At 41.2% G+C, this 24,283-nt stretch overlaps 1 protein-coding gene across 6 annotated transcripts in view; it reads left to right on the top strand.

Moving 5' to 3' along the window:
• The window catches only part of LOC139621855 (kelch-like protein 29), a 200,879-nt gene extending 176,717 nt beyond the window's left edge, over positions 1–24,162 (top strand). For all 6 annotated transcript variants that reach the window (XM_071478759.1, XM_071478763.1, XM_071478764.1 and 3 more), the window contains 3 exons: positions 10,467–10,660; positions 18,836–18,980; positions 22,644–24,162. In XM_071478759.1, the coding sequence (XP_071334860.1) occupies positions 10,467–10,660; positions 18,836–18,980; positions 22,644–22,827 (523 nt within the window). In that variant the 3' untranslated portion in view covers positions 22,828–24,162. The remainder of the gene's footprint in view (positions 1–10,466; positions 10,661–18,835; positions 18,981–22,643) is intronic.
• The last annotated feature ends 121 nt before the right edge of the window (positions 24,163–24,283 follow it).

Here is a 24,283-nt window from a genome sequence, read left to right as displayed (position 1 = left end):
GCATGGCCATGGCAAACCATCGTAATATCTAGGCATACACGCACCTCGCTGGCACCCAGGGAAGGATTGACATTGGAGGTGGGAGAGTTAGTTGTTATATATAGATTTGTCCTGTGTGTGTGTGTGTGTGTGTGTGTGTGTGTGTGGTCAAGGTGAAGGTGCTCGCTTCAACAGGAGATAAGTGCAGACACAGAGCTATTTTGTACAGTGTGTGTGTGCACCAGTAAACATGAGTGGTTAAGAAAAATACATATGTATATGTGTAGTGTATGTACAGTTTTCTAAGTATGCATAACACTATTCCCTCTATTGTAAATGACTGGATTAGTGAAGTGGAACATGTAGCTAAAATTGCCCTTTAGGTTGTTAAATACAGTTCATCTTAAATGACAAAAATAGGAATCATTAAGGGGAACCAATATGAACCTCTTGACTTTATTTATTCATTTATTTTTTTGTCTGTTGTCTTGTTATTTTTCAGTCTTTTTTCGAATTTATTGTACACGTCAAAACATGCTGTATGTATGGGTGCATGTATCAATTAAGCTCAAGCATAAGGTCTTTTTGCCATAGACTATAGCAAAATAATACTCTTTGTAGCTTCCTCAAAACACATAAAAACACCCTCTCACAACTAAGCAAGCAAATGTCAAAGTTTTCCTGCATCCACTGTCTCCCCAGCAATTTCAATGCCAGTTTTAATTTTTAACCCCCCCCCCCCCCCCCCCCCCCCCCCCCTCAACCACTGCCAACCACTACCCACCACCCCACACCCCCACAGAGCTGCCCTACATGGCTGCTATCAACACAAGGGCTTACTTTGGTAATGAAATGGGGTCTAAGTCTTCAATCTCCCGTCTAGTTTTGAGGAGTGCGGAGCAGTAATTGGTGTACGACCTACACCACTGGCAGCACTCATGTCCCCTGTCCTATGTGACATTCCCATCCAATTAAATCTGCGTCTGCTCACACACACACACGCACACACACATAGAGACACTGAAAGAACACACACTCACTTTTATCATGGCTCCCTACATTGTATTCCAGATAGTCTTTCAAGGTGCCTTCTTTGGGTTTACAAGTGTTGTACAGCATATCTGGAGTCGATCTGTACACAGCATGTGGATGCGTGTGTATACATACATGGACAGATTGTGGGCTCACACACTGAGGAAGCTGACTTCTGCTCTGAATTAGTTCATTCACAGGGATTATGGGTAAATCTGTGTGGCCAGTGGATGGATCGCTCTCTGTCTCACAAGGATTAACTGAAGGTGACACTGAGGTGACAGGTCTGTGTCCATCTGAGTTTGTATGTGCTACCATATTCTTGTGTGTGTGTCTGTGTATGTGTGTGTGTGAGAGAGAGAGAGAGAGAGAGAGAGAGAGAGAGAGAGAGACAGAGTGTGAGTGCATTTATGCATGGTGTGTACATGCATGTCTGTGTTATTAGCCTGAAATGTGCTGTAATCCATCAGAGTTAATGAGTTGTGTGTGTATGTGTGTGTTCTCCCACAGTGATGGCAGTGGAGTGTGTGTGTGTGTCTTTTGGCTGACCTTGACTTCAGTCTGTCAGATGAACAGACTCCGAGGCCGTCCATACGGAGAGCAAGACTCCATCAGATCCCCAGATGTCATCATACACAATCTGTCAGATGTGTGCACCATGAGCAAATAACAAGCAAAACGGCTCTGCCCTTGAGGGAGATGAGAGAGATTTGGGAGTTCATGAACGAGGAAGTGTGTCAAAGGTTAAATCATTTGTTACCTACTTGGGGTCAAGACCCCGGCAGAGATGTTCAGGGGTCTTGACAAGATAGATCTGAGGGGTCACAGGATGATTACAGGGATAATAAAGAGAAAAATCATTTCATTTACAAAATTCTTCTCAGATTTGTGAATCACTCAATAATTTTCATGCCTCTGAAAATCCTTCAAATGAAACAAATGTATGCATTCAACTATTCACAATTCATGGAGGCATTAACTTTTTTTAAGAGGTCATAATGTCCAGAAATCAGGATTTACACGAATGAATAAAACCATCATACAAAGTCTTTCCTACACAAATATTAATATTTATACCCAGCAACTGCCAGGTGTAGCTAACTGTTGTGTAGCTGCCTGAACAGCTATGAGTGGTCAATGACAAATCAAATTGATTTTTATTATGATGTAAACTGGGAGGAATAAATGAAATTTCACAAAAATAGCATAATATACATTAAATAACAAAACATATAACATCAGCTAGGTTATCATAACTGGATATTTCATACTAATCTGACATATTTTTACATGTAATGCATATATAGCTGTTTTAAAAAAAAGAATTAGCTACATTTGCAAAGGATTAAAAGGTAAGTTTAATCATTTTCCCCCCTGAAGCTGTTATTTTTGGCACTGATAGTGAACCACTAGTTTGAGAGTATCTAATAGTTACAAATACACACAAATATATAGATTTACAAATATCTAGTACAACCCTATTCAGAAACAAAGTGTTGGTGGAGCGCATTTTCTTCCTTTGATTTTTATATTTCTAGATTGGAGGCCGATGAAGAGGAAGTCATTAAAGTCATGTTAAAATGAGGAGCAACTACCGTTACATCTTCCTCACTATTCCCCTTGTGAAGCTGCAAGCGTGTCAGCCAAATGATGCGCTTCCTATAGGATGCAAATACCCAAATATTTACATTTCTAAGAAGCGCAGCGCCCTTCCTCGACAGGGTAGGACTCAGTAGATTTCACTGTCAGACATTGATTAGTAACCTGGGGAGACAGAGCTCAGATACAAACAGCTGTCACATGCAGAGAAAATCAGCACGGGGAACAGAGGTGCATACAAACGAGTTCAAATTAGTTGTCACAAAGCTGCTGTTTTTGTTTTCATCTCTGACAATTTGCGTAGAACTTTCATTTGTGAGTGTAGCAAAAGGTTAGTTTGCTAATTGGAGGATTTTCATTTCCAAAAAAAAACATCAGTACAACAGTCAAATTGCAGATAAAGTTAAATGTTGAGATCATAAAAAGATCTGCAGTATCTGTTACAGCTGGTAAACTACACTATGCTATATTTCTGTTGCTGACTATATATTTATCTTCATGCACTTAACACTACAAGTCCATCATTAAAAGTGTAGAGGAAGCGAGCTGTATCTTAGCAACCACATATCATCACATCACATGACATGCTCTTACTATTAAAAATATACAAATCTAACAGTGATGTACCTCGATTTCCGAAGCCATTTTGGTGGATGGATAAGTGGCCATGTACAGATGGAGGTATGAGAGGTAATTATATTGCAGCAACAATGGACATTGAGTAAAGGAATTTAAAATGTGAATGGTTGATATTAGGTTTTGGTTCCAGTCCTGCAGACATGATATTCAATCAAACAAGGACAAATAGCTCATAGAAACACAGAGCAACAGATTAGTAGGCCAAATGGAGTGCAGTGGTTTCACTCATGTCCACCCACACGTCCTGGATTGAAAGCAAGTGCGTGCTGTTAGGTGTATGTGCAAGTATAGGCAAATGTAAGTAAAAGCATTCAAGTCATGTGTTTGTGCGATTGTTGATGTCCAGCAGACAGCAGGGTGATAGTGGAGGTGTGGGCACAGGCCTCACAGTTTCTGTGATGTGCTCTGACACACAGATGGCAGCTGACACAACACAGATAGACTCTGCACTCTCTCACCCGCTCCCACTCATCCTCCTGTTCCTCCCCTCCAAAGTGGATGTTCTCTATCCTCCTCTTCTTCATGTACCTCTACCTTTTACCTGACTTGACATTCAAATGAATGCAAAAAATATTATCACTCAGTAGTTTATTTCATGCTATTGAGATTTCCCCCCACCTAGCTGCTAATGACCATTCTTGCCAAATGTGGAAAATGTTAATGTAAGCAAATGGTGCCTACATTTGTGTGCAAACTGTTTTGAGTGCCCTCCAAGCCTTAGCTGATTCACATGGTAGCCCTGTTTTCCTCAAGCCAAATCACAAGCTCTCAGTTCATTAATTCTGACAGGAAACAGAGGGCTATGAGGGATTGATTCACTTGCACGCTCTCGCTCTCTTCTTGTGCCGGTTCCGATGGCAGTATAGAAAAAAGCTCAAACTACTTTCAGACATGGGGATGCATGCAAATGTCTTTACATATTGATGCGTTCTGGTTTAATGATACTCAACTCCCAATGAGGTTAACTGTAAAATAAAGGGAGATAGTCAGTGTCTCTGTGCACAGATATCTTCACATATTAACTATGTCAATCCTCATATTTGAAGTCAGCTGAGGAGAAAGAAACTCAAGAGTGTTAACTAAATAAAAAAGCCAGAAGCAAACATAACACAACACTAAGTTTATACAGCCACACTAGTGACTCTGTGAGGCTGTGCTTGGAGCTAAATGCTAACGCTGTAATGCTAATATGCTCAAAATGAATGTAGGCTAACATTTACCTTACCTTTACCTTATTTACCATTTTATGTTGACATGTTAGCGTCAATTTTTGCAAATAAGTACTAAATATTATGTATTATGGCTTGATTCAAAGTGTTCATAAAGTAGGCGATTGGATAAATTAGATTTTCGACCCGCTGATGACGTTACACTGAAAACCCACAATTTTAACCTCCGGAGCTGTGAAGATTAAAACCAAATGTGACACTTTGATTAGGTTGCAAATTGACAGTTTTTCTTTTGAAAACAAGAAAAATGGACCCACAAGACCTCCACAGTTTAACGCTCCATGATGAACTGCTCGTGCAACTGAGGGTGCGTGTGGGCAGCGGGAAGAAAATGCAAGCGAGGCAGAGAGATGGTGTTCATGCGAGTGAGATAGCTAGCTGGGGTGTTGCAGGGATTAATGTGAATTTGTAACTTAAGGGCATGAGTTGCTGCTCGATCGAATCTAGAGCATCAGCTCCTCTCTGCAGGCGATGAATGCATCGCTCTTTCTTTTTTTTTAAACTAACTTTCATTGCATTGCACTACCACACACGCTTACTTTTTAAAGTTTACAATGCTGTTGTTGTGGGTCTGTGTGGTGTAAGCATAGTTAACAACTTAAATGACTGGAGCAGGTATTGTTAATATTTCTTTCCTGTCTGTGCACACTCTTCCACTGTGAGGTGTTTGAATATCAAGGCTTTTAATAGCTGATGTGTGGATACTCTAGCTATTGTTGAGCATTCGGTGTTTGCATGCCATTCCAGTCCGGTTGTAACTGCATGATGCACCCCTCTGCCTCTTAATGGATCTTTTTGTCAGCGTTGAGGTGTATAGAGCCCAAGTGGTTTTGTTATCTGAACGAGGCGTTTCTTTTCTTTCCTCCATCTAACTCTTCACTCTCATTTCTCACTCTATATATGCTGTAGTTTGTATCTCGGGGGAAATGAATATGTGTCAGTATCTTAAAGACTGGCAGCCCATCTATTACAGTTTATCGCGCGCGCGTGTGTGTGTTTGTGTGTGTGTAAAAAAGAGAGATATAGAGAGGGGGGGTATGAAGAAAAGTGTGGTTCATCATCCACACTCTACCCTGCAGGTAACCATATTAGTGAATTGGCTGTAATGCCTTGGGCACCTTCTAGATGATTAGATTGCATCGTTGGTGTGAATTGGTAAGAGAGAGAAACAGACGGCTAGTATTTCCTATCTACTGTATAGCCCATGGTTGAAAGATGGAAGGTATATGGTCAGCTTCAAGAGGAAGGTATTGGTCAATAACTTTTCTTTCTACCTTGCAGTCATCCAGTACATTGCAACAAAGTGCAGCCATAGCTTTATGCTGTCTTAACTTTTTGTTGTGTGATATATCACACTTATTGATTTATGTAATGATATTTATCCCTCTTTTTTTTATAGCATAGCATTTTACATAGCACCTTGACTCTGCTGCATCGTAGCTGCTTCATAAACAGAGAAAAACAACTGAGACACACACAGGCTTTTACACATATAATGCCACCGAGCAAATCCAATGGAAGGCTGCTGAACGGCTGACTCTTCACTGCATCCATTAATTTTTATGGTGTCTGACTCAGATGTATGTTTTCTAGTTAACGTTAATGTTATAAAGTCAGAGCCTGAGGGGTAATATCTGCTTATGCGCCACATTCTCAGCTCATCTGTGATGATGTCATCATCAAGTGTCATGCTCTTAGCTGGTGAAACCCACGTCCAGACACAGAAATGGATTTTAGAAAACAGTGCATCTTATTTTTGGTTTGCCTCTGCCATAAAGACTCATTGGAGCATTTATATTAATCTGCTACTAAAAATAGTTCCCAACAAATGCACTGTTTATTCCATTTTGAGTTACATTTGCTTAAAAAATAGAGCTCTGCTATTTCAGAAAATTACTTAGCCTTTTGACAAAATGACACTATATATTCATGGCTTGTTTAACGTCTTCAGTTTGAAGGAAAGGGCTTAGGGCTGAGTGCACCAGACAGGGTAGGGAAGTTGCAAAACATTGAGTGATGCCACAACATTTTGTTGTTTTAAGTCATTTTTGTCAGATTTTATTTGATTTAATTTAAAAAAAGAATAACAGCAGCCTCATGCTTTTTAAAGGTGATTTATTTTTATGTGAAATCTACTCTGAAACATGGGGTAGATACATATGGCAGAGCCAAAATAAATGCAAATAAATAAATGTAGGTTGAAAACAGGTATATTAAGGTAGGGTCTATTTTTTCATGTGCCCTATGTGCAGAGCAGGCAAGAAGGCAAAGAGATGGCAAATCTATCTACTGTCAACATAAATCATTATGGGAGGAGTGACCATTCATTTCTAGGGCAACTGTGCAATTTCACCTGTTGTTAGCAAACATTGTGGTTCTTATCCTGGTGGGTCACTGAAGAAAAAAGGCCAGAGAGACGTTAGCCGGTACTTTTTTATCAACACAATCACACTGTATGGGTCGGTCTTACACTTGGCTGACATTGAATTATAAAGCTGATTTGTTAATCTGTCAGTCAGCGCACATGGTGCAGGCATGAGCATGTTTTTCTTTGTCCAGATTACATATTCAAAGGCAAATCCAGTTGAATGTCTGGCCTGTTTCTTTCATTCACAATGTCTCTGTCTACCTTTCCAATGTGTCTTTCTTTCTGCCTTTCTCCCTACATAAAAGAACACAATCCTACATTGTTTGTTCTGTTGTAACCCCGCAGCAGCATTTTAGAGATGATTGTCCCGGCATGATGAAACAAGCCCTGTCAGGAGCTACAGCCGATTACATGGCTTCATGTGGTGATCAGTCTTTGTGTATAAACACTTTTAAAAAAAATCGATTCAGTGCAACATGTTGACGGATAAACTCCTACACTGTCTTAGTAACAATGAAAAAGCTTTATCTGCCTTTTCTGTCTGTTCTGACGGAAAGCTTCAGAGGAAAACGAAGGAGTTATATAGTCTGTTTTGGGGTTTTTTGTAATGAACACAGTGTTGGTTTTTTCCTCTCGGTTTCTCTCCTTCCTCCATCTCCTCTGCATTGGAGATATAATCGAACAATATACACCCACTTAGAGAATCTTTATAGTGTCAGTCCTAATGTCACGGTCCATATTAAATGCTTGATGGTGAATCATACATGTAATGAATTCAATCAGATTCTTGACCTCGGAGACTGTTTCAGACACTGAGTTTCTTCTGACCTGCAGATGTTTCTCTTCATCAGAAATCCTGACCCATTCAAGGATAGTTGTGCTGTGTTTACACAAATGGCCATTTAAAACCTATTTTCCTGATCCACCCCTTACTGAGACAGATATGGTCTCACTTGAGCACACTATTATCTAACAAATTTAGACTGGCATTGGTTATAAAACATAGATGGGATATTCTTGAAAGAAGATTCGTTTTTTTTGTGTGTGTAATGTGTAAACAAGGACATTTTATTCAGATTTTAAAGCTGCAACCACTTTAGAGCAACAGGAGCAACATCTTAACACAATATCAGAATCAGAATCAGAATCTGAATCAGTTTTATTGCCAAGTATGTTTCCACATACAAGGAATTTGTGCTGGTGATTGGTGCAGTCGGAGGTTCTTGTAAACAACAGGTTTACACAGTTTTAGTTTCTGCCTGTATGTGGGAATCAGGTGGACCATGACATGGTCAGAGTGGCCCAGTGCAGCCCGGGGGATGGCGTGATAAGCACCACTGATTGTGGTGTGACAGTGGTCCAGAGTGTTCCCCTCTCTGGTCGGGCAATTAACAAACTGTCGGTATTTGGGCAGTTCGTGGCTGAGGTTACCTTTGTTAAAGTCACCAAGGACAATAACTAAGGAGTCCGGGTTGGTCCGCTCCACACACAGTATCTGCTGTGGCCTGTGGTGGGATGTAAACACCGACCAGAATGAATGAAGTGAACTCACGGGGGTATTGACATATTATCACCTGTGTGTTAGCAAACAGTTGCCTATTTACACATTCACCTGACACGGAGCAAATCCAATATTCACTCTACTTTTAGCTCTGTTTTTGGTCTCTGAGGTAGACTTCTGTGTTTATAACAATATTTCACTTTGTGGTGTATTTTAGTCACAAAGACAAGGCTCTGAAACCAGAGGATTTGCATAATGAAAGAAGGGCTAGAAAAACAGTCAACAGTTGATGTATTTTTAAGACTTTATTTATTTATTTATTTTGTGCGTAATTGAGTCTTTGGTATTTTTTTCTTTTATCTTTTCTCATCATGACCAGCTGTTTGCAGTAGTCCTTATGGCCTTTTGTATCCCGTAATCAGCTCCACTCAGCAGTGTCTGACCCTTAAATTTATGAACCTCCCCTGATGTGGTCCGAGGGGTAATTACATCTGCCAGAGAATCAGACACGTGTTAGTCCGTCTATCTCAGCAGGACTCAGTTACTCAACCTGATGCTGGTGTGTGTTAGTGTGTGTGTGTGTGTGTGTGTGTTTAAACAATGCTAATTGGCACTCTGAGTGTTTTGAGTCCACCTTTCCCCGAGTGTCTTCTTTGTTGCCACTTTCTCAGACTGCCAGTCGATTTAAACCCGTCCCCTCAGCAGCTGTTGCCAAGGACATTATCAGACCCCCAAAGAGAATATTCCCAAAGGCTAATTCGCTCGTCTCCTCTTGCATTTTATCTAACGGCCTTCTCACAGGAAGCTGGATGCAAACAGTGCTTCCAGGTGTCATTTAAATTCAGCCTGACTTCAAATGCCACGGGAGCTGCAGCAGGTAAGCATCTGTGAACTGAAAAAAAGAATTACAAACCTGTATGTCTTTGACAGGTACATCCTATGAAAAAATAAAAGAACTTAGACACCTGTGCGCTTGCAAAAAATAGGCAAAACACCTAATGAAGGTCAGTGACCCTTGTGGAAAAATTGTCCTTTTAAAAAACTGCCTTCAAGTGACAGTGTGGGAGTTTACTTTTTAAAGCATTCCTTTAGTGTTTGAAGTGTAAGGTTTGTTGTCCTGGGGGACGCTGGATGTGGTTTTTCATGTAAAGATGTTTTTCTTTTATAACAAAGAGACAACCTTGATTAAGAAGGCTTGCTTTAGTCTGAATGGAGGTGTGTTTTAATCACAGATCCTGGATCCGTTCGTGGCACTTTAATGAGGCCTCCTCCAGCTGGAAGGCTGTCGGCGCCGTTGCTTTGATCAGTGGCCCATGGACACAGGATTACACTGCTAACACACTGCGCTAATGGAGCCACGGGGCTAAAAACACACACACAAACTCATGTCTAAACACACACATGCAGCACACACACTAGACACAAATGCAAATTTAAGAAATATACATATAAATACATACACGCCCTCAACCTCTGACAAGGGCACAATCCCATAAGCCAGTGTCTTGTTGTCATGCAGCCCATTGTGTCAGGCCCTTTCATCTGGCTGCGCCTGTTTGTGCCAGTTTGGGTCGGCGTCGAGTTTTAGGCTTGGCGTTGAAGTCCCTGCCAAAGAGGGGCTCAGTGAGAAAGGTCCAAAGCTCAGCATTGACACACAGCCCAACTCTGGAGACTAATGGCTTGTAGCTCCCAACATATGTTGCTTTGTGTAATTGCTTTAATTGCTGTCATTGTACGTAATGGTTGGTCTTTTTCATCTTCCCTGGTGGTGTAGGCATTCTGCTAATTATATCTGTCAGCCCTGCAGCCAAAACGAGCATTTCACTGTGAATTGAGAGCAGTGGGAACTTTCAAATCAGAGCGTTTCTGTATACTGTTGGTGTGTGTGTGGGTATAAATGACAGACTGCTGAATGTTAGAATAATTTAGAGACTCCCCGTGTGGATCAGTTTAATAGAGGTGAGGTCATGACTTTATTTATCATTCAAGTCTGAAGCTGCATCTGCATCTCATCTCGTTTCTCTTGATTAAGATCTTGCATTAGACTGATTCAAATACAGCTGAGATTAAAAATACTATAATTGTGTAAAAAAAAAAACAACTCCTTTTTTCTCTTCAGGTATGACACCATCACCAACCAGTGGGAAACAGTGTCTCCTCTGCCTAAGCCGGTCCACTCTGCAGCAGCCACAGTGTGTGGAGGAAAGATCTACGTGTTCGGAGGCGTGAATGAGGCCGGGCGCTCGGCGGGTGTCCTCCAATCCTATGTACCGCAGAGCAACACCTGGAGTTTCATTGAATCACCCATGATAGGTAAGACAGGTGACAACACTCACTGTTTTTGTCACAGATTCACGAGCACATTCTTTCACACACAAGCTTCAACACAAAGTGAAGCGATGTAATGTCCTCAGGGGATGTGTTGCCATTGTTACCATCACCTTTTGTGTTCTGACAGAGCTGTTGTTTCCTTTTTAAACCAGTGTGTACCAGGATGTGGTTCCATATTCCCAAATGTGTGGTCTCTTTTCCCTCATTATGCCTTAACATTTTCCATAAAATTACACAGAAAATCACCCACTCACTGGCTAAACTGCTGTCCTCCAAAACAAAATAAAAACATGAATATTAATGTTTGCCTTTTATTGGCAATGTAACAGCAAAACTGGGAAAGGCACAACAACAACACTGAATACGAATGCAGTCCTTTAATCTTTGGTCACTGAGAGAGTTAATGTCTCACATGATGAGCCAAGTTAGACACCAGGCTCGTTGTTAACTGTTCTCAGGTACTGCATTTACTGACATACCTCCTGTTCAATTACACATTTTAAGATTGGCAGGAAAGGAGTCAATATGGCTTTTATCAATTTCATTCATTAAGACACAATATCAGTTGTTTTTACAGTAAATGATAAATGAATAAGGACACAAAACACAGATTTTTCTTTTTTTTCCTTTTCTTTTTTTCTTTTTTAAATATTAAAAAAAATAACACCAGTTTTCACAATGGATTACAAAGGAAGGATTATAATCACAAACAGCAGCTCATTTTAACAGAAAAACAGCACGCTGCAGGACAGTTTTTAAAATCCCTACATAAAGCTGTTACAGAAATATTAATCAGGCAAGTGCTTTTCCAGTCGTCAACGACTGGAGTGACTTGAAGAGGTTAACACTCACTACACGTGTTGGGGTGTGAAGCAAGAAAGGCCGGGCCTCATGAGAAAATAACTCGAACATTGCACCTGTGGCGGTTGCTTGCCATCCCCTGCAGTTGGCTTGTCAGTAGAGTAGTATTACAATATTATCGCTAAAGCTTAGCAATACTACACCTGACCATCGTCCCATATCATGTACTTGAATTCTCCTGGTGAAACAATAATCTCCTGATGTCCTTTGAAGGCAACATAGTGTCATACAGTAGATGACTGTTTGAGTCTGAATCTTTTGGTTGTTCTTCACGAATATGATTTTAGTCTTCAGTATTACAGTTTATTTCAGTGTCAACAGAGAATTCAGTGATCACTGGAAGACCTTTTCCATTCCTGCTGTTTTTCCTTATTGTTGTCATCCTGCTCAGTATTTTCCATTATCTCCAATCTTTCCATGTTATTGCTCTCTCATTATAATGTGAAGAACATAGCTGAAATGATAGGTGGGTCCAACCACAGCTTCTGACATGTTACTGGCCAAACTCTGTAGTTATTCACCGCACAAACCTGTAGCCATATTCCATTCGGAGCCACCGGGGACCTGTGAAGGACGCAGCACCAGAAGAAACGCTTTAACTAAGCTGCCATAACTCCAAGGTAGCAGGAAAAACACTCAGTGAACAACTCTGCGTGATTCAAAACACTAACAGCTGTGTTCACAGTGCAAGGATCTTATCCATGGGCAATGTTTTTCACAAAAATATGTCCTTGATAGATGCAGTATAGGAATGATGGCTATCGATTTGAAAATGTCCTACTAGTCTCTTTTTAACATATGGTCCTGACAAACTGTATTACATAAACACACGTGAGGCATTTCAACTCAACCCACAAAACAAACTTATTTTGTTTCTTATGAAGAGTAAGACAAGACAATTGATACACTCACATATCTGTCTGTTAAATATAAGGCTATGGTAAGCAGCCAGTTAGAGACTTCATGACTGGAAATTGGAAGAAGTAACTTGCCTAATGCTATCCAAAGGTACCAAAACTCGCTTCACCTCACTTTAAAACTCACTTAATGAATACGTTATATCTTGTTTGTTAAATCCATACACAAACCAAGAGGTATGTACTGAACTATTTCTTCTCATCTAACTCTCTACAAAAAAGCAAATAAACAAAATTCGCAAAATGTGGAAATATTCCCTCAATGTTGCAACAGAAATAAATATTTTAAAAGAAAAAAAAACAGTTTTCATTCATTTAGATTAATTTTCCACACAAATATATAATACTATATTTGATGAAGTATTGCCTTAGTTAAGATGCTGGCACATGATGGATTCTCAGGGAAAAGAGCCATCCAAATGCTGCTCCTGAAAAAAGAGAATCATTATGAGCAGCAGGCATCAGAGAGAAACACGGGGTCAAAAAATGTATTTAAAGTCAAATGTTTCCTGACAAGAAGTTGTTCTTGTGTCATTAAAGCGCCAGCACAGAGGCACTTCCTTCAGCACCGTGGCCCAGAAACTTGCTCTGTTATTACTGCCTTTTGAGAGAAACTACTGCGGGCGAAATGATGATTATGTAACGCGGGTGTTTGGGGCGAGAGCTGAATGGTATTAAAGGGGTGGTAGAGCAGCTGGCAGAGGAGAAATGAGAGAAAAGTCTGGTGAGAAACACTCAAATCCACACACACCCTCTGCTTACCTCATATCAACCATACACCCCCCGGGGGCACAGGTACACGGCGCATGAATTATGTAACGAGCCAGGAGGTTACTCCACGTGTGTGTGCACGGGTGGTGTTTGTCTTTGTTTGTGTGTGTGTGTGTGTGTGCATAACACACGCAGACAGACAGACCGTCATCCGTCAGGGTCTAGATGAGTCTGTGTCTGACAGCCAGCGAGCCTGGAGATAATGGACGGGTTTAGTGCTTCCTGTGAAATTGGGCCGGCGATGATTTTAGTGAGCGGGTGGGGAGCACTTCTCGATCAACCCTCTGCCTCCCGCCATCACTCTCCCCCTCTAATCTCTCTGTTCATCTCTCTCTCTCTCTCTCTCTTACCCCCTCTCTCTGTCTCTCTGTCTCTCCCTCCACACACCTCCTCGCTCTGTCTCTCAGCACTGTCTTATCGACTGACACAAATACAGCTGTGTGCGTTTTCTGCGACTGTGCGCTTGTGTGTGTGTGTGTGTGTGTGTGTGAGTGTTTGTGTATATGTGTGTGTTTTCCCTCTGCATGGACCATCTCCCGCATGGCCTGCAAATGGGTTTCACAAACACTTATCAGGACTGACTCCCTATCTCTTGCAGAGTGAAAAATAATATTACTCGCGCCAAAAATAGTTCCTTCAACAAGTCTATTGAGATGCACAATGTCTCTGCAGCTTCATTCATCTATACCTTCCTTTGTCTTCAATATCTGTCCTCTGAGCAGTACAAGTACTGCAACATGGGAGCATAACTGAGCACACACACATGCTGTAAACTATTTATGATGCCTCATTGCTTTTCTTTAAAGGTCAGCTCCCCCAAATTACCAAAATGCCAAGTTTTTGAGATATTTGTCTCTGAGATTTCTGCCTTCACCCCAATACAATGGAGGTGAAAGGAATTTTGTTTGTGGTGCTCACAACACTGAAGGATGACATTTTTAAAATTCTGCCTGCGATGTCTCTTTTAAAATGTCCTTGCTACGCTGACTAATCCACAGACCTCTTTAATTTATAATTTCTTTTGGCATTGTAACATAGTATGGATAAGTACAATTTCAACACCTACTCACTGAAAAATATTTTTTGAGATTTGCAATTTATTGAAATCCTAGCTCCCATCTGACTTCTATTTTCAATTTATTTTACAATTTATGATATTAATGCTTTTCAAATAAGTATTTTTACATTCAAGATCTGTTTCAGAGAGATGAATCTCCCACTTAATTTTAGGTCTTTTTTTAATTAATTCACAGAGTCACTCTTATTCAACCAGACAGACTATTTATCATCTTACTGAACATAGCAGATACGTTTTTAATAAGAAAAGTGGCTCCAATTTATGGAACTTTTTATCTCATTTGATTAAAATTATGGCTTGGGGGATGAAATTCATGTGTCCCTAAGCATTAATTGTATGAACTGAGCTCCTTACTCTTCATTTAGTGTTACCATTAGGTCAAAATTTCAATATGTACAATTATGTTTGGTTGTGGTCAAAAATCTGCAAAACTATTGACATCCCTATCAGCCTCCGCCAATACACTAAACTTAGGCAGGAGCCACACAGCTCACCTCACCTGTGTATGACTGTCGCAGAACCTCTTGGTTTTTCTTTTTCATGCCGTGGTAAAAGGTGAGGGCAGCCACACAGCCCGAGACACGTGTCTGAGGTGCAGATCAAGCTTCCTCCGACGTGAAACTCTAGATTACTCTAGATGACACATCATCATCTAGAGTTTGGGTGTGGAGCCAGATTTTCAAAATAAAATAAAATGTGAATATAAATATTATTCTTTAACCATTTTAGCAATTGCTTGTTATTAAAGAAGAAAGTGGAGGCTACATATGCACTATATCACTATGTCACAGCGGAAATCCTGTGTAGGCTGTAATTATATTATGTCAATAAGTTAACAGAACATTAGAGTGGTAGTTTTCTGGTGCTCTCTCTCTCTAAGCTAAATATAAATTAGATTTATAGTAAAGTGAAATCAAATGTTATATTATTGATGGCCATTATCAAAGGCAAACAAAGTTTTTGAAGATAGGGTTTGCAGCAGCAGTGCCACAGCAGCAGAAACACTAGTGGCGTGGACACGTCCATGTGTATGAACCACAGCTGTTCAGCAAAGCCATCACACACAGGTGGAGCTTAGCGGTGTGGGACGGGCATCAAAAACACGTACACAAACCTCAGCTGGCTCCCCTCCGGTACATACCCAGTGTCCCTCCCTGGGTGACAGACAGGTCTCCATCGACTGACTGGTTGGCTCCAGGGACCGAGAGCAGAGGTGCCGCGCCCAGATCGCTCTATCAGGAAATTGACTGCAGAACAATTACCCACGCAGATGACATAGCAGCCAATTGGGTACGGCAATGGAGAGGTGCAGGAAGAGGAAGGGACAGTAACAGAACGAGAGAGGTGGAGAAGATGTTTCCATAGTTACCTAATTGGACATGTTCTCCATCACAATGAATAAAATACATCATCCTCTTCCTGTTATTTTGGCCCGTCATTTCAAAGGCTGCTCTTATTCTCCTCACACCAGATAAAAGGACATTGTGTGTGAAAAAAAAAATGTTTTTGCTGCTCCAATTACCTTGTTGTAATCTTATCTAAGCTTCTGGCAACAAGAACTGAAGCTTCTTTGTCCCATTTCTCCTGCTCCCTCATGCTCTCTGTTAGGACACAGGATGCTGGAGAGGATGCCCAGCACCTCGTCCTCCATCTCTTTTGTCGGAGAACGTCTTGTTTATTTCTTCTTCCTCCTCCGTCTGTGACCAACCTCACGTTTCCATGTCGATGTAGTGCCGCAGCTTTGTGATGACGACTGCTGTTTGGGAGTCTTTATCAGAGAAAGCAGTCTTATCTAGATCTATACAGTATACAGTATTGGTTTGATCAAGTGAGTTGTGATATATTTGTGTGTGTGTCTATGTGTGTTATCACTGCTGTTGTGCTCTGGCTTTATAGGATCAGATAATCTGCTGTGTTGATGCAGGAATCAGATAGGGGAGGATGTGAGGGGAACAACAAGGTGTTTGTTTAGACAGAAGCCACAAATTTGATCATAGCTCTGTGTGTGTGTTTGTGTGTGTGTGTGTGTGTTTTTACACGTTTGCTTGTCCTTGACCTCAGCCTGAGGGGTCCCAGACTCTGTGACTAAGCTGTTTTATCAGGGCGTGAGAAGGTGTGAGAGGCTGTGTCAGTCCATGTTGCCTGCCAGGCACAGCTGTACTTCTATCACTGTTGCCGTGTTGAAACCTTGTTTATCTGTCTTTTTTCTTTCCTCCCCTTTATTCATATTTGATGTACAGTGTGGTCAGTTATGGATTTTTGACTGAGTTTTCTAACCTCAGAGCAGTGAAACCAGACAGAATCTATTGCAAGATGTAAAAAATTGTAAGGTTTGTCTAAGAATTAGAAAGTTTTTCAGCTGACACAGACATTACTTTTTCACTGTTAACTGTGCCTGTTCTGTTTGATGGACAAGGGATGAATGCAAAAGCAAAACGGTGAGAGATCTTGAACCCTGACAGCAGTCCTTCGAGGCTTGCCAAATGAGAATGAGATCTACCTGCCTGGTACTCCTGCAAGCACTCAAACATGCTGCTTACTGTTGGGCCACGGCAGAGAGGCACAAAGAGATGGTGAGAGTTTCTGTGGGGAAAAAGGAGAGAAGGTTTTTCCTTTGAGAGCATCCTGTTGTTATTCTGCCTCAGGTGCCAAGCAGAGAGAAATGAGTGCTCTGTATTTATGGGACCTAACACAAAACATCATGTACACACACTTACGCTGGCTCACGCACACACACACACACACACACACTCAGAAAGTCTGGAAGCAGCATATCAATGAGATGAAGGTAAAAGAAGAAAATAAAGACGTCAGACAGAAAGTGAGAATGACCAGTCAGTGGCAACTTGTTCCTCAGGGGCAGAAATTGAAGCTGATTCGTCCGAGGGTTGCGCTGGAAGTTCAGACTGGATTTCTGTGTGTAAATGATCAGTGTGGGAAGAGAAGACATTGGGAAAAAAAGTAAAATGATTTTAGCCCTGATAGCAGCATGGTCGGCAATACCTGTCAGTCGGTTGGTCCACCACTGCAGCGTGGACTAAAAAATCTTAACAGACTTTCATGGTCTCCAGAGGATGAATCACCAACAGTTTAATCCTTTGATTTTTCTTCTGCTGTCAGTGTGAGATTGACATTTGTGGCTTTAAGAAAAATGAATCAACATATTTGACTCTGATTTGTAATTACTTTAGTTCCAGCGCCATCGTCAGGTCAGATTTTGCCCAGTTCTGTTTTATGAAAAAGTGATTTAATGATATTCCCCAGTCTCAGCTGTACTTTAAGTTTAGTTTAGTGCTAATTAGCAAATGTTAGCTCGCTAACACACTAAATTTAAAATGGTGAACATTGTAAACATTATATATGCTCAACATCAGTGTGCAGTGTGCTTGCCATTGCAAGCATGTTAGCATGTGTGTAAGTGGCCTCACAAAGCTGCTAGCGTGGCTGTAGACTGGCAGTCTTGTTACAGAACATTATGAGTTATATACTCATGCTGAGTGGCTCATTCAGAGTCAGTATGAGGAGGAGCAGAAGCACCTCTCGTCTCCGGAGGTGACCTTTTAATGAAACATGTCCAATTCCTCTCAGCAGCTGGGGAAAAGGCGGAGAAAAGGGGAGGTGGTTCACTACACAAGAGAAGCTTTTAGGGTTTCCATTGCTGTTATTAAGGCGTCAGACTTTACTCCTCTTGTTGCCCGTCTCCAATGAGGGATGTCCGTCCATTGTGGCAGAAAACAGCGAGGACGGCAGCTCATGGCCAAATGTTGGTGCATTATTCATGCTGCTTGTAAATTGGCCAGCTGCAGTCTGCTCGAGAGAAATTGCTCTGAGTTTGAAATACACTTTCTCTTCCCACACAGCAGGGCTGCTGCTCGCAAGCTGCAGGTTTCCAATGGCGTCATTCCACACAGACCACTGTTTCATTTTGTTTCCCATCATCTGTAATTCTTCAGCGGCGCTGCTTCAATGCCTCTGTTTTCCCCATGTGCTATATACTGTATCAGATTGAATTATACAGTATGCACAGTATCCCACCTGTTCACTCATGTATTTCCAATACATGTGCAGTGTTTTTTCTTTTTATTTATTCATTTATTTATTTATTTATTCTTTGTGAATCTATGGAGGTGCCACAGGGCGTAATGCAATTGTGAATTATTGGGACTTAGGTAACTCTTTTATATTGCTGCCAAGCCCAAACATATTTCGGAGCAGAACCCAATAAAGCCTCAGTGATTTATGAACTCCGCTTTTTCACTGGTTTACCATCTATTCTGTTTTATTTTTCTTCCGAAGCAATCTTGAGACTGACACATCTGTAAAGTGATGAGGAGAATGTTGATGATGATTTTTGCATGTGGCCTGGGGACCGCAGGGAAAAGAATGGAAAAAAAAAAAAAAATGGGGACCATTATACTGAATGGAAATCTCTGCTGTGTGAGAGAATGACATGCAAACAATAGCTGTGTTTTCTTTAACGAAAATCTCTCCTCTCCTTCCCCTCTCCCTCTCTTCCTCTCATATCTTTAGATAACAAATACGCCCCTGCGGTGAGTCTAAACGGCTTCATATTCATCCTGGGAGGAGCCTACGCTCGAGCCACCACTATCTATGACCCAGACAAAGGCAATATCAAGGCTGGTCCCAACATGAATCACTCTCGGCAGTTCTGCAGGTATGAGATTATTAATGTTGCAGCACCACATGTAAGTTAAATACCCTGTGACGTTATTGCACAGCCTTAAAATATACAGATGGGTGATAAATCAAAGGGAAAACCAACATTAAGTGTTTTAGTAAGGTGTTGGGCTACCACGTGCCGCCAGAACAGTTTCAGTGCTCTTTAGCATGGATTGTCCAAGTCTCTGAACTCTACTGGAGGATTGAACACTGTTCTTCCGAAAGATATTCGCTCGTTTGGTGTTTTGATGATGGCGGTGAAGAGCACTGTCTAACACGTCTGTCCAAAATCTGCCATAGGTGTTGAGATCTGGTGACTGTAAAGGTCAAAGCATATGATTCACATCATTTTCATGCTCCAGCTACTCAGTGACCCCTCATGCCCCACGGATGGGGATATTGTCATTCTGGAAGAGACCTCTTCCATCAGGATAGAGACATTTCATCATAGAATAAAGGTGATCAGTCAGAACAATTTTGTATTGATTTGCAGTGACCCCTCCCTCTCAGAAAACAAGGAGCCCAAACCATGTCAGCATAATGCCTCCCACAGCATAACAGAGCCACCGCATCCCCTCACTGCAAATGTCAAGCATCCAGGCCTGTACTGTTCTCCTGGTGTACGTCACATATGCACTCTCCCACTTGTTGAGAATATGGTGAAGGATGACTCATCTGACCATATCACTTTTCTCCACATCTCTGCAGACTCAGTTTTTTGAACCACTGAACTCTCAAATTTGCTTTCATCTTTGTAATGAGGTGTTTATGCACTGCACCCCCACAATAATATCCCTCTCTTTGTAATTGCTGACTGTTCTTGCCAATCATGCTCTGCCCTGATATTCTCAGTCACTCGAGGAAGAGTTGCTCTTCTGTTTCCCCTTACATATCGCACTAATGCATGAGCATCGTAGTCCTCAAATGTGCTGTCGACCATAGTTTCCAACCCTATTTACTGATGTCTGAGTCAGTTTAGTCATGTTCCCACTGAAACACTAACCAGCTGATGAGTCTATGACTGAAGCTCCTGCCCAGCAATGAACAGTTCCTTCAAAGTCACTAAGATCTTCACCTCTTGCCATCTTGATAAAAAAATCGGAATCAGCTGGGCTCCCTCAGCATTTTTATACATGATGCCACAGAGCATGATTGGATGGTAACTGCTTAATTGAACCATACAGTGCCCCTGTGTGGACGCATCTGCATTCGTTATGTTTCTCCACTCATTTATTTAGGTTCTTCCTTTAAGCTGTCCCCTGTCTGTATGTGAAGCTTAAGCTTGTCAGGAGTCTGTCAGTCTTATATTTTCAGGCCAGCTAATTAAACTTTTAGGGCAGTTGCAGGCTGACAATGTCTCTAACACAATGCAATTCAGTGGCGAAACTTCTCCCTGAGTGGAAAAATTGTTTTCTAATTTATGGGCTTTATTTCTAAATGTGTTTGATCAGTAACACAGACGCCGTCTGTCACATTAAGAGAAACATGATGCGTTTGTTCAAAATGCAAAGAGTTTGCCTGATTGAAGCGTAATGTTTTTGTTCTAAAAAAAAAAAAAAGTAGGAAACTGCAGTCAAAACCTGTAACTTTAATAGAATTTGTGGACATGTAATTGCTGATAAAGGGAGATAAATGAAAACTAACAACAATGAGATCATGTCCTAATATCCCAGTCAGCTCAAGCCACTGAGGTGTGGAGTTTGCTGGATAATGAACTCACACTTTTCTGGGCACTGCTCAGCTTTTTTTTTTCCTTTTTTTTTTTTTTTTTTTTTTTGCAAAAGCTGAGAAAGAAAGAAGCATGCGTGAAATACATTTGGGAAGCAATTACAGACAGTGATCTTATGTGGAAAATGTATAACATAAATCATGTTGTCAGAGTTATTGATAAGCTGCACCAACACACGCCAGGCAGCTGTTCTGCTACATTTAACTAAGTCTGATGCAAGAGAGCAAGAGATGGGGGAAGGAGGGCGAACAACAAACACACAGAGCTGCCGAAAGAGAACTACTCAGAAACAGCACTATCTGCAGTGCATGCTCCTGCACAGAAGATGAAGTCTAGCAGGTCATTGTGCGGGAGAGCTGATATTCTCCCCTCGCTGCGTCCGGCCCTCTGCAGACCTGCACCTCCCCTCTGTTTATCAAGAAGAGCAGCTCCGGGCTTTGCCCAGCACGCTCTCCATTTTGGATCAGCTGTGCTTTCTCTCTGAGTAGATTTAGGCTTTATGTAATAATCTTTTTCAGTCCCAACAGTGTTGTGAATTTTTGCAATAGGACTGCATGTTGTTCGCTGTGTGTGTGTGTGTGTTTGAGCGTGCACCTTATGTAAATGCAGATCGTTCCAAACCCCAATAGGAGTACAAAGCCCTAATCAGCTTACAGCCCAAGTTTTAATCCTCTCTGCACACAAACTCCTGTTTCTGTTTCTCATATCAAATGAGCACGTTTGTACAGATATTTGCTTTTTCATTAGTTTTCTCTTTGCCCTCAAGAGGGAATGTAATGCGTGTGGGTTTTTTTTCCTACCTTACAAAGTAGCCTTGTTGGGCATGTCGAGAGCATGTGTTAGAGATGTCAAATAATCTCAGGCGTGGCGCCCAGCACGACAATCAGCATGCTTGTGAAGATGTTGTCTTCCGTCTGGCTTTGTTGTCTGGTCATGATTAATAATAAGAACAATATTCCTGCTGCTGTGACTCACAATGTAGATATGAAATATCAAAGCCATATTAGCTCACACTTGCTTTCACCCACTTATCTTCCTGACACCGATGACCTCTCATTATTTGTGCCAAGGATGCTGTGTTTCGCCAGTTGAATGTTTTTTGTTTTTTTTTTGTGAAGCAGCAGCAGGAAATGTATGCATTAGCAACAACCTAATACAGCTCTGATACCCTGTTAGGAAAATGACCAGTAATCAGTCCACCACTAGCATTAATACTACTATATAGAGAGGTATTTACTGAATTAAAGCTCTATGGCTGTTGCTGAAATAATGCAGACCATAAATGGATCAAAAGCACAATAAGATTAAATGAAAAACGGAGGAGACCACTGCTGTTTATTCACTGAACAAACAGCAGTCAGTTAGCTTAGCTTAGCAGAAAGACTGGAAACAAGGGAATACTGCTAGCCTGGTAACAAAACCTGCCAACCAGTCCTCAACGCATTGTATTTGTTATATATTTTTTTTTATAACACCTTGTTACTATATATTATATCTTGATTGAGTAATGCATGCAATAACTGATGTGTCTATGTTCTGAACAGTTGCCCAGCAACCACGCAAACTCAAGGAAGTTTCTGATCAAGGCCAAGAAATAGGCACATAACTCCTTGTAAAAAGTGGATTTGTTGTTTTTGCACTTTCACAGTTTTTGTACGGATTAAACAAATGATCCCAACAAATGTGCGCATCGTCCCCCATAAAATGACAATCCAGACTAGCCGTTTCCTTCTTTATGGAGTCTGTGTGCTAAACTAAGCTAACCGGCTGCTGGCTGTTGCTTCATACAGACATGAGGATAGTGTCAATTTCTGCCCTGCAGAAAGTGGATACAGATATATTCCAAAATGTTGAACTATTCCTTAAAGAATTATAACTTTTAAAAGAAAGACAACTGAAAAAACAAATATTATGTGTGTGTGTACGCAGTGCTGTGATCCTGGACGGGAAGATCTACGCCACAGGAGGTATTGTGAGCAGTGAGGGCCCGGCCCTGGGCAACATGGAAACGTTCGACCCTTGCACCAACACTTGGGCGCTCCTGCAGTCACTGCCCTGCCCGCTCTTCAGACACGGTTGCGTGGTCATCAAAAAATACATCCAGAGCGGCTGAGGGAGGCTCGTTCCCGATCACACTGGGTCAACGCCAAACACCAGCTGAGCTCCGGTTGTGGGACAATGTGCGACGGCAGCTTAGGGCCAGGCCGGTTGGTCGGTCAATCAACGACCTCTGGACTTGACGCCAGCATCCATTCACCCTGTTACCCGTCCCACTCCCCTAAAGCCCTGTGCAGAATGTACTCATGTTCAACTACTCAGCCATGTCAGGTGGCCATGCCTAACCTCCAGTACTGTATGTGTCATGGTAGTAGTTCATCCTCTTATCCACCAGGCGCAGGGACCCTCTTAGTAATTTACAAGCTCCTCGATTTTTAATGACGCTGTACATTTTTTTTTTTCTCAGTTCTGTCTTTTCCAGATCTCTGTAAACTCACCATCTCCCTTTTTCTTTACCACACTGTGACTGTGCAGTGAAAGCCATCACAGGTCGAGATTCTTGTTCCTTTTTCAGTAAATAGTCTTAGACAGGTGTAGGCTTCATAGTCCTTCATTAGAGAGCAGAGTTTCTTTGTGGTGTATGAACATTTTTCAGCAGTGACATCTACAGGATAGGAGGAAAAGTGAAGGAAAGGAATCCAACTGTTTTCCTCTTCATCAGTGGATTTGACAAGTTTTTTTCTCTCTCCACTGTGTCAGGAGGTGAAATTCCTACAGTGAGTGAGGATTTATGAGGTAATTTCAAAAACAGATTTGAACTCCATGTAACCCCGTTTTTTTTAATGACTTACTAAACATAGGAAAAACCATAATATTCTGGGTCAGGTAGGGTTTAAAAAGAGAAAATCTTTTTTTTTTTTTTTTTGTTCTTTTGCAATTCCAGCCTGATTGAGATATCATCTGGAGGGTGAGTGTCCTGTTTTTTCCCCTTGATTTATACTCTCAAGCTCTCTGGGAAAAAGAAAGCAGTGGATTTAGATAGAGAGAGAGAGAGAGAGAGAGGGAATTCCTCCCTTCCGCTGATGTCTGATCAGATGTTCAAGTTGGGGCAGTTCCTCCGGATAAAAGCACAATAATCACCTGTGACTGTTATCATAGAAGTTATCTGTTGATCCATGTTTTCCTCTGTCTTTCACCAGTTTCTCCTCCCAACTCCTTTTTGTTTTGTACAATGTGTTTCATTGCAACCCACAAAAGATGTTGGGTTGGTATTCTGTAAATACAGGAAGGAAATATGTATATTTTAAAACCTGAAGGCAATTCTGTATAAATGTTTTTAGAAAAAAACTGATAGGTTGGATTCAAATGGTATGTCTGTAAATCTGTACCCAAAAAGAAGAAATTAACAATTGTTATTATTGAAACCTAATACATATACCAGAACAATGAACATGTTGTCAAGTCTTTTTTTTTTTTACATTTCAGTTTTCTCATGGAAATCGCTCTGCTTGAATCGGGTGAGGTTCCTAATGAGCATTTAACACAGAACACTGATGAAAAGAACATTTTGG

This window comes from Trachinotus anak, unplaced genomic scaffold (assembly GCF_046630095.1).
Source record: "Trachinotus anak isolate AG129_WGS33_773 ecotype Australia unplaced genomic scaffold, CSIRO_AGI_Tana_v1 ptg000005l, whole genome shotgun sequence".
NCBI lineage: Eukaryota > Metazoa > Chordata > Actinopteri > Carangiformes > Carangidae > Trachinotus > Trachinotus anak.
This window is presented reverse-complemented; position numbering and strand designations above follow the sequence as displayed.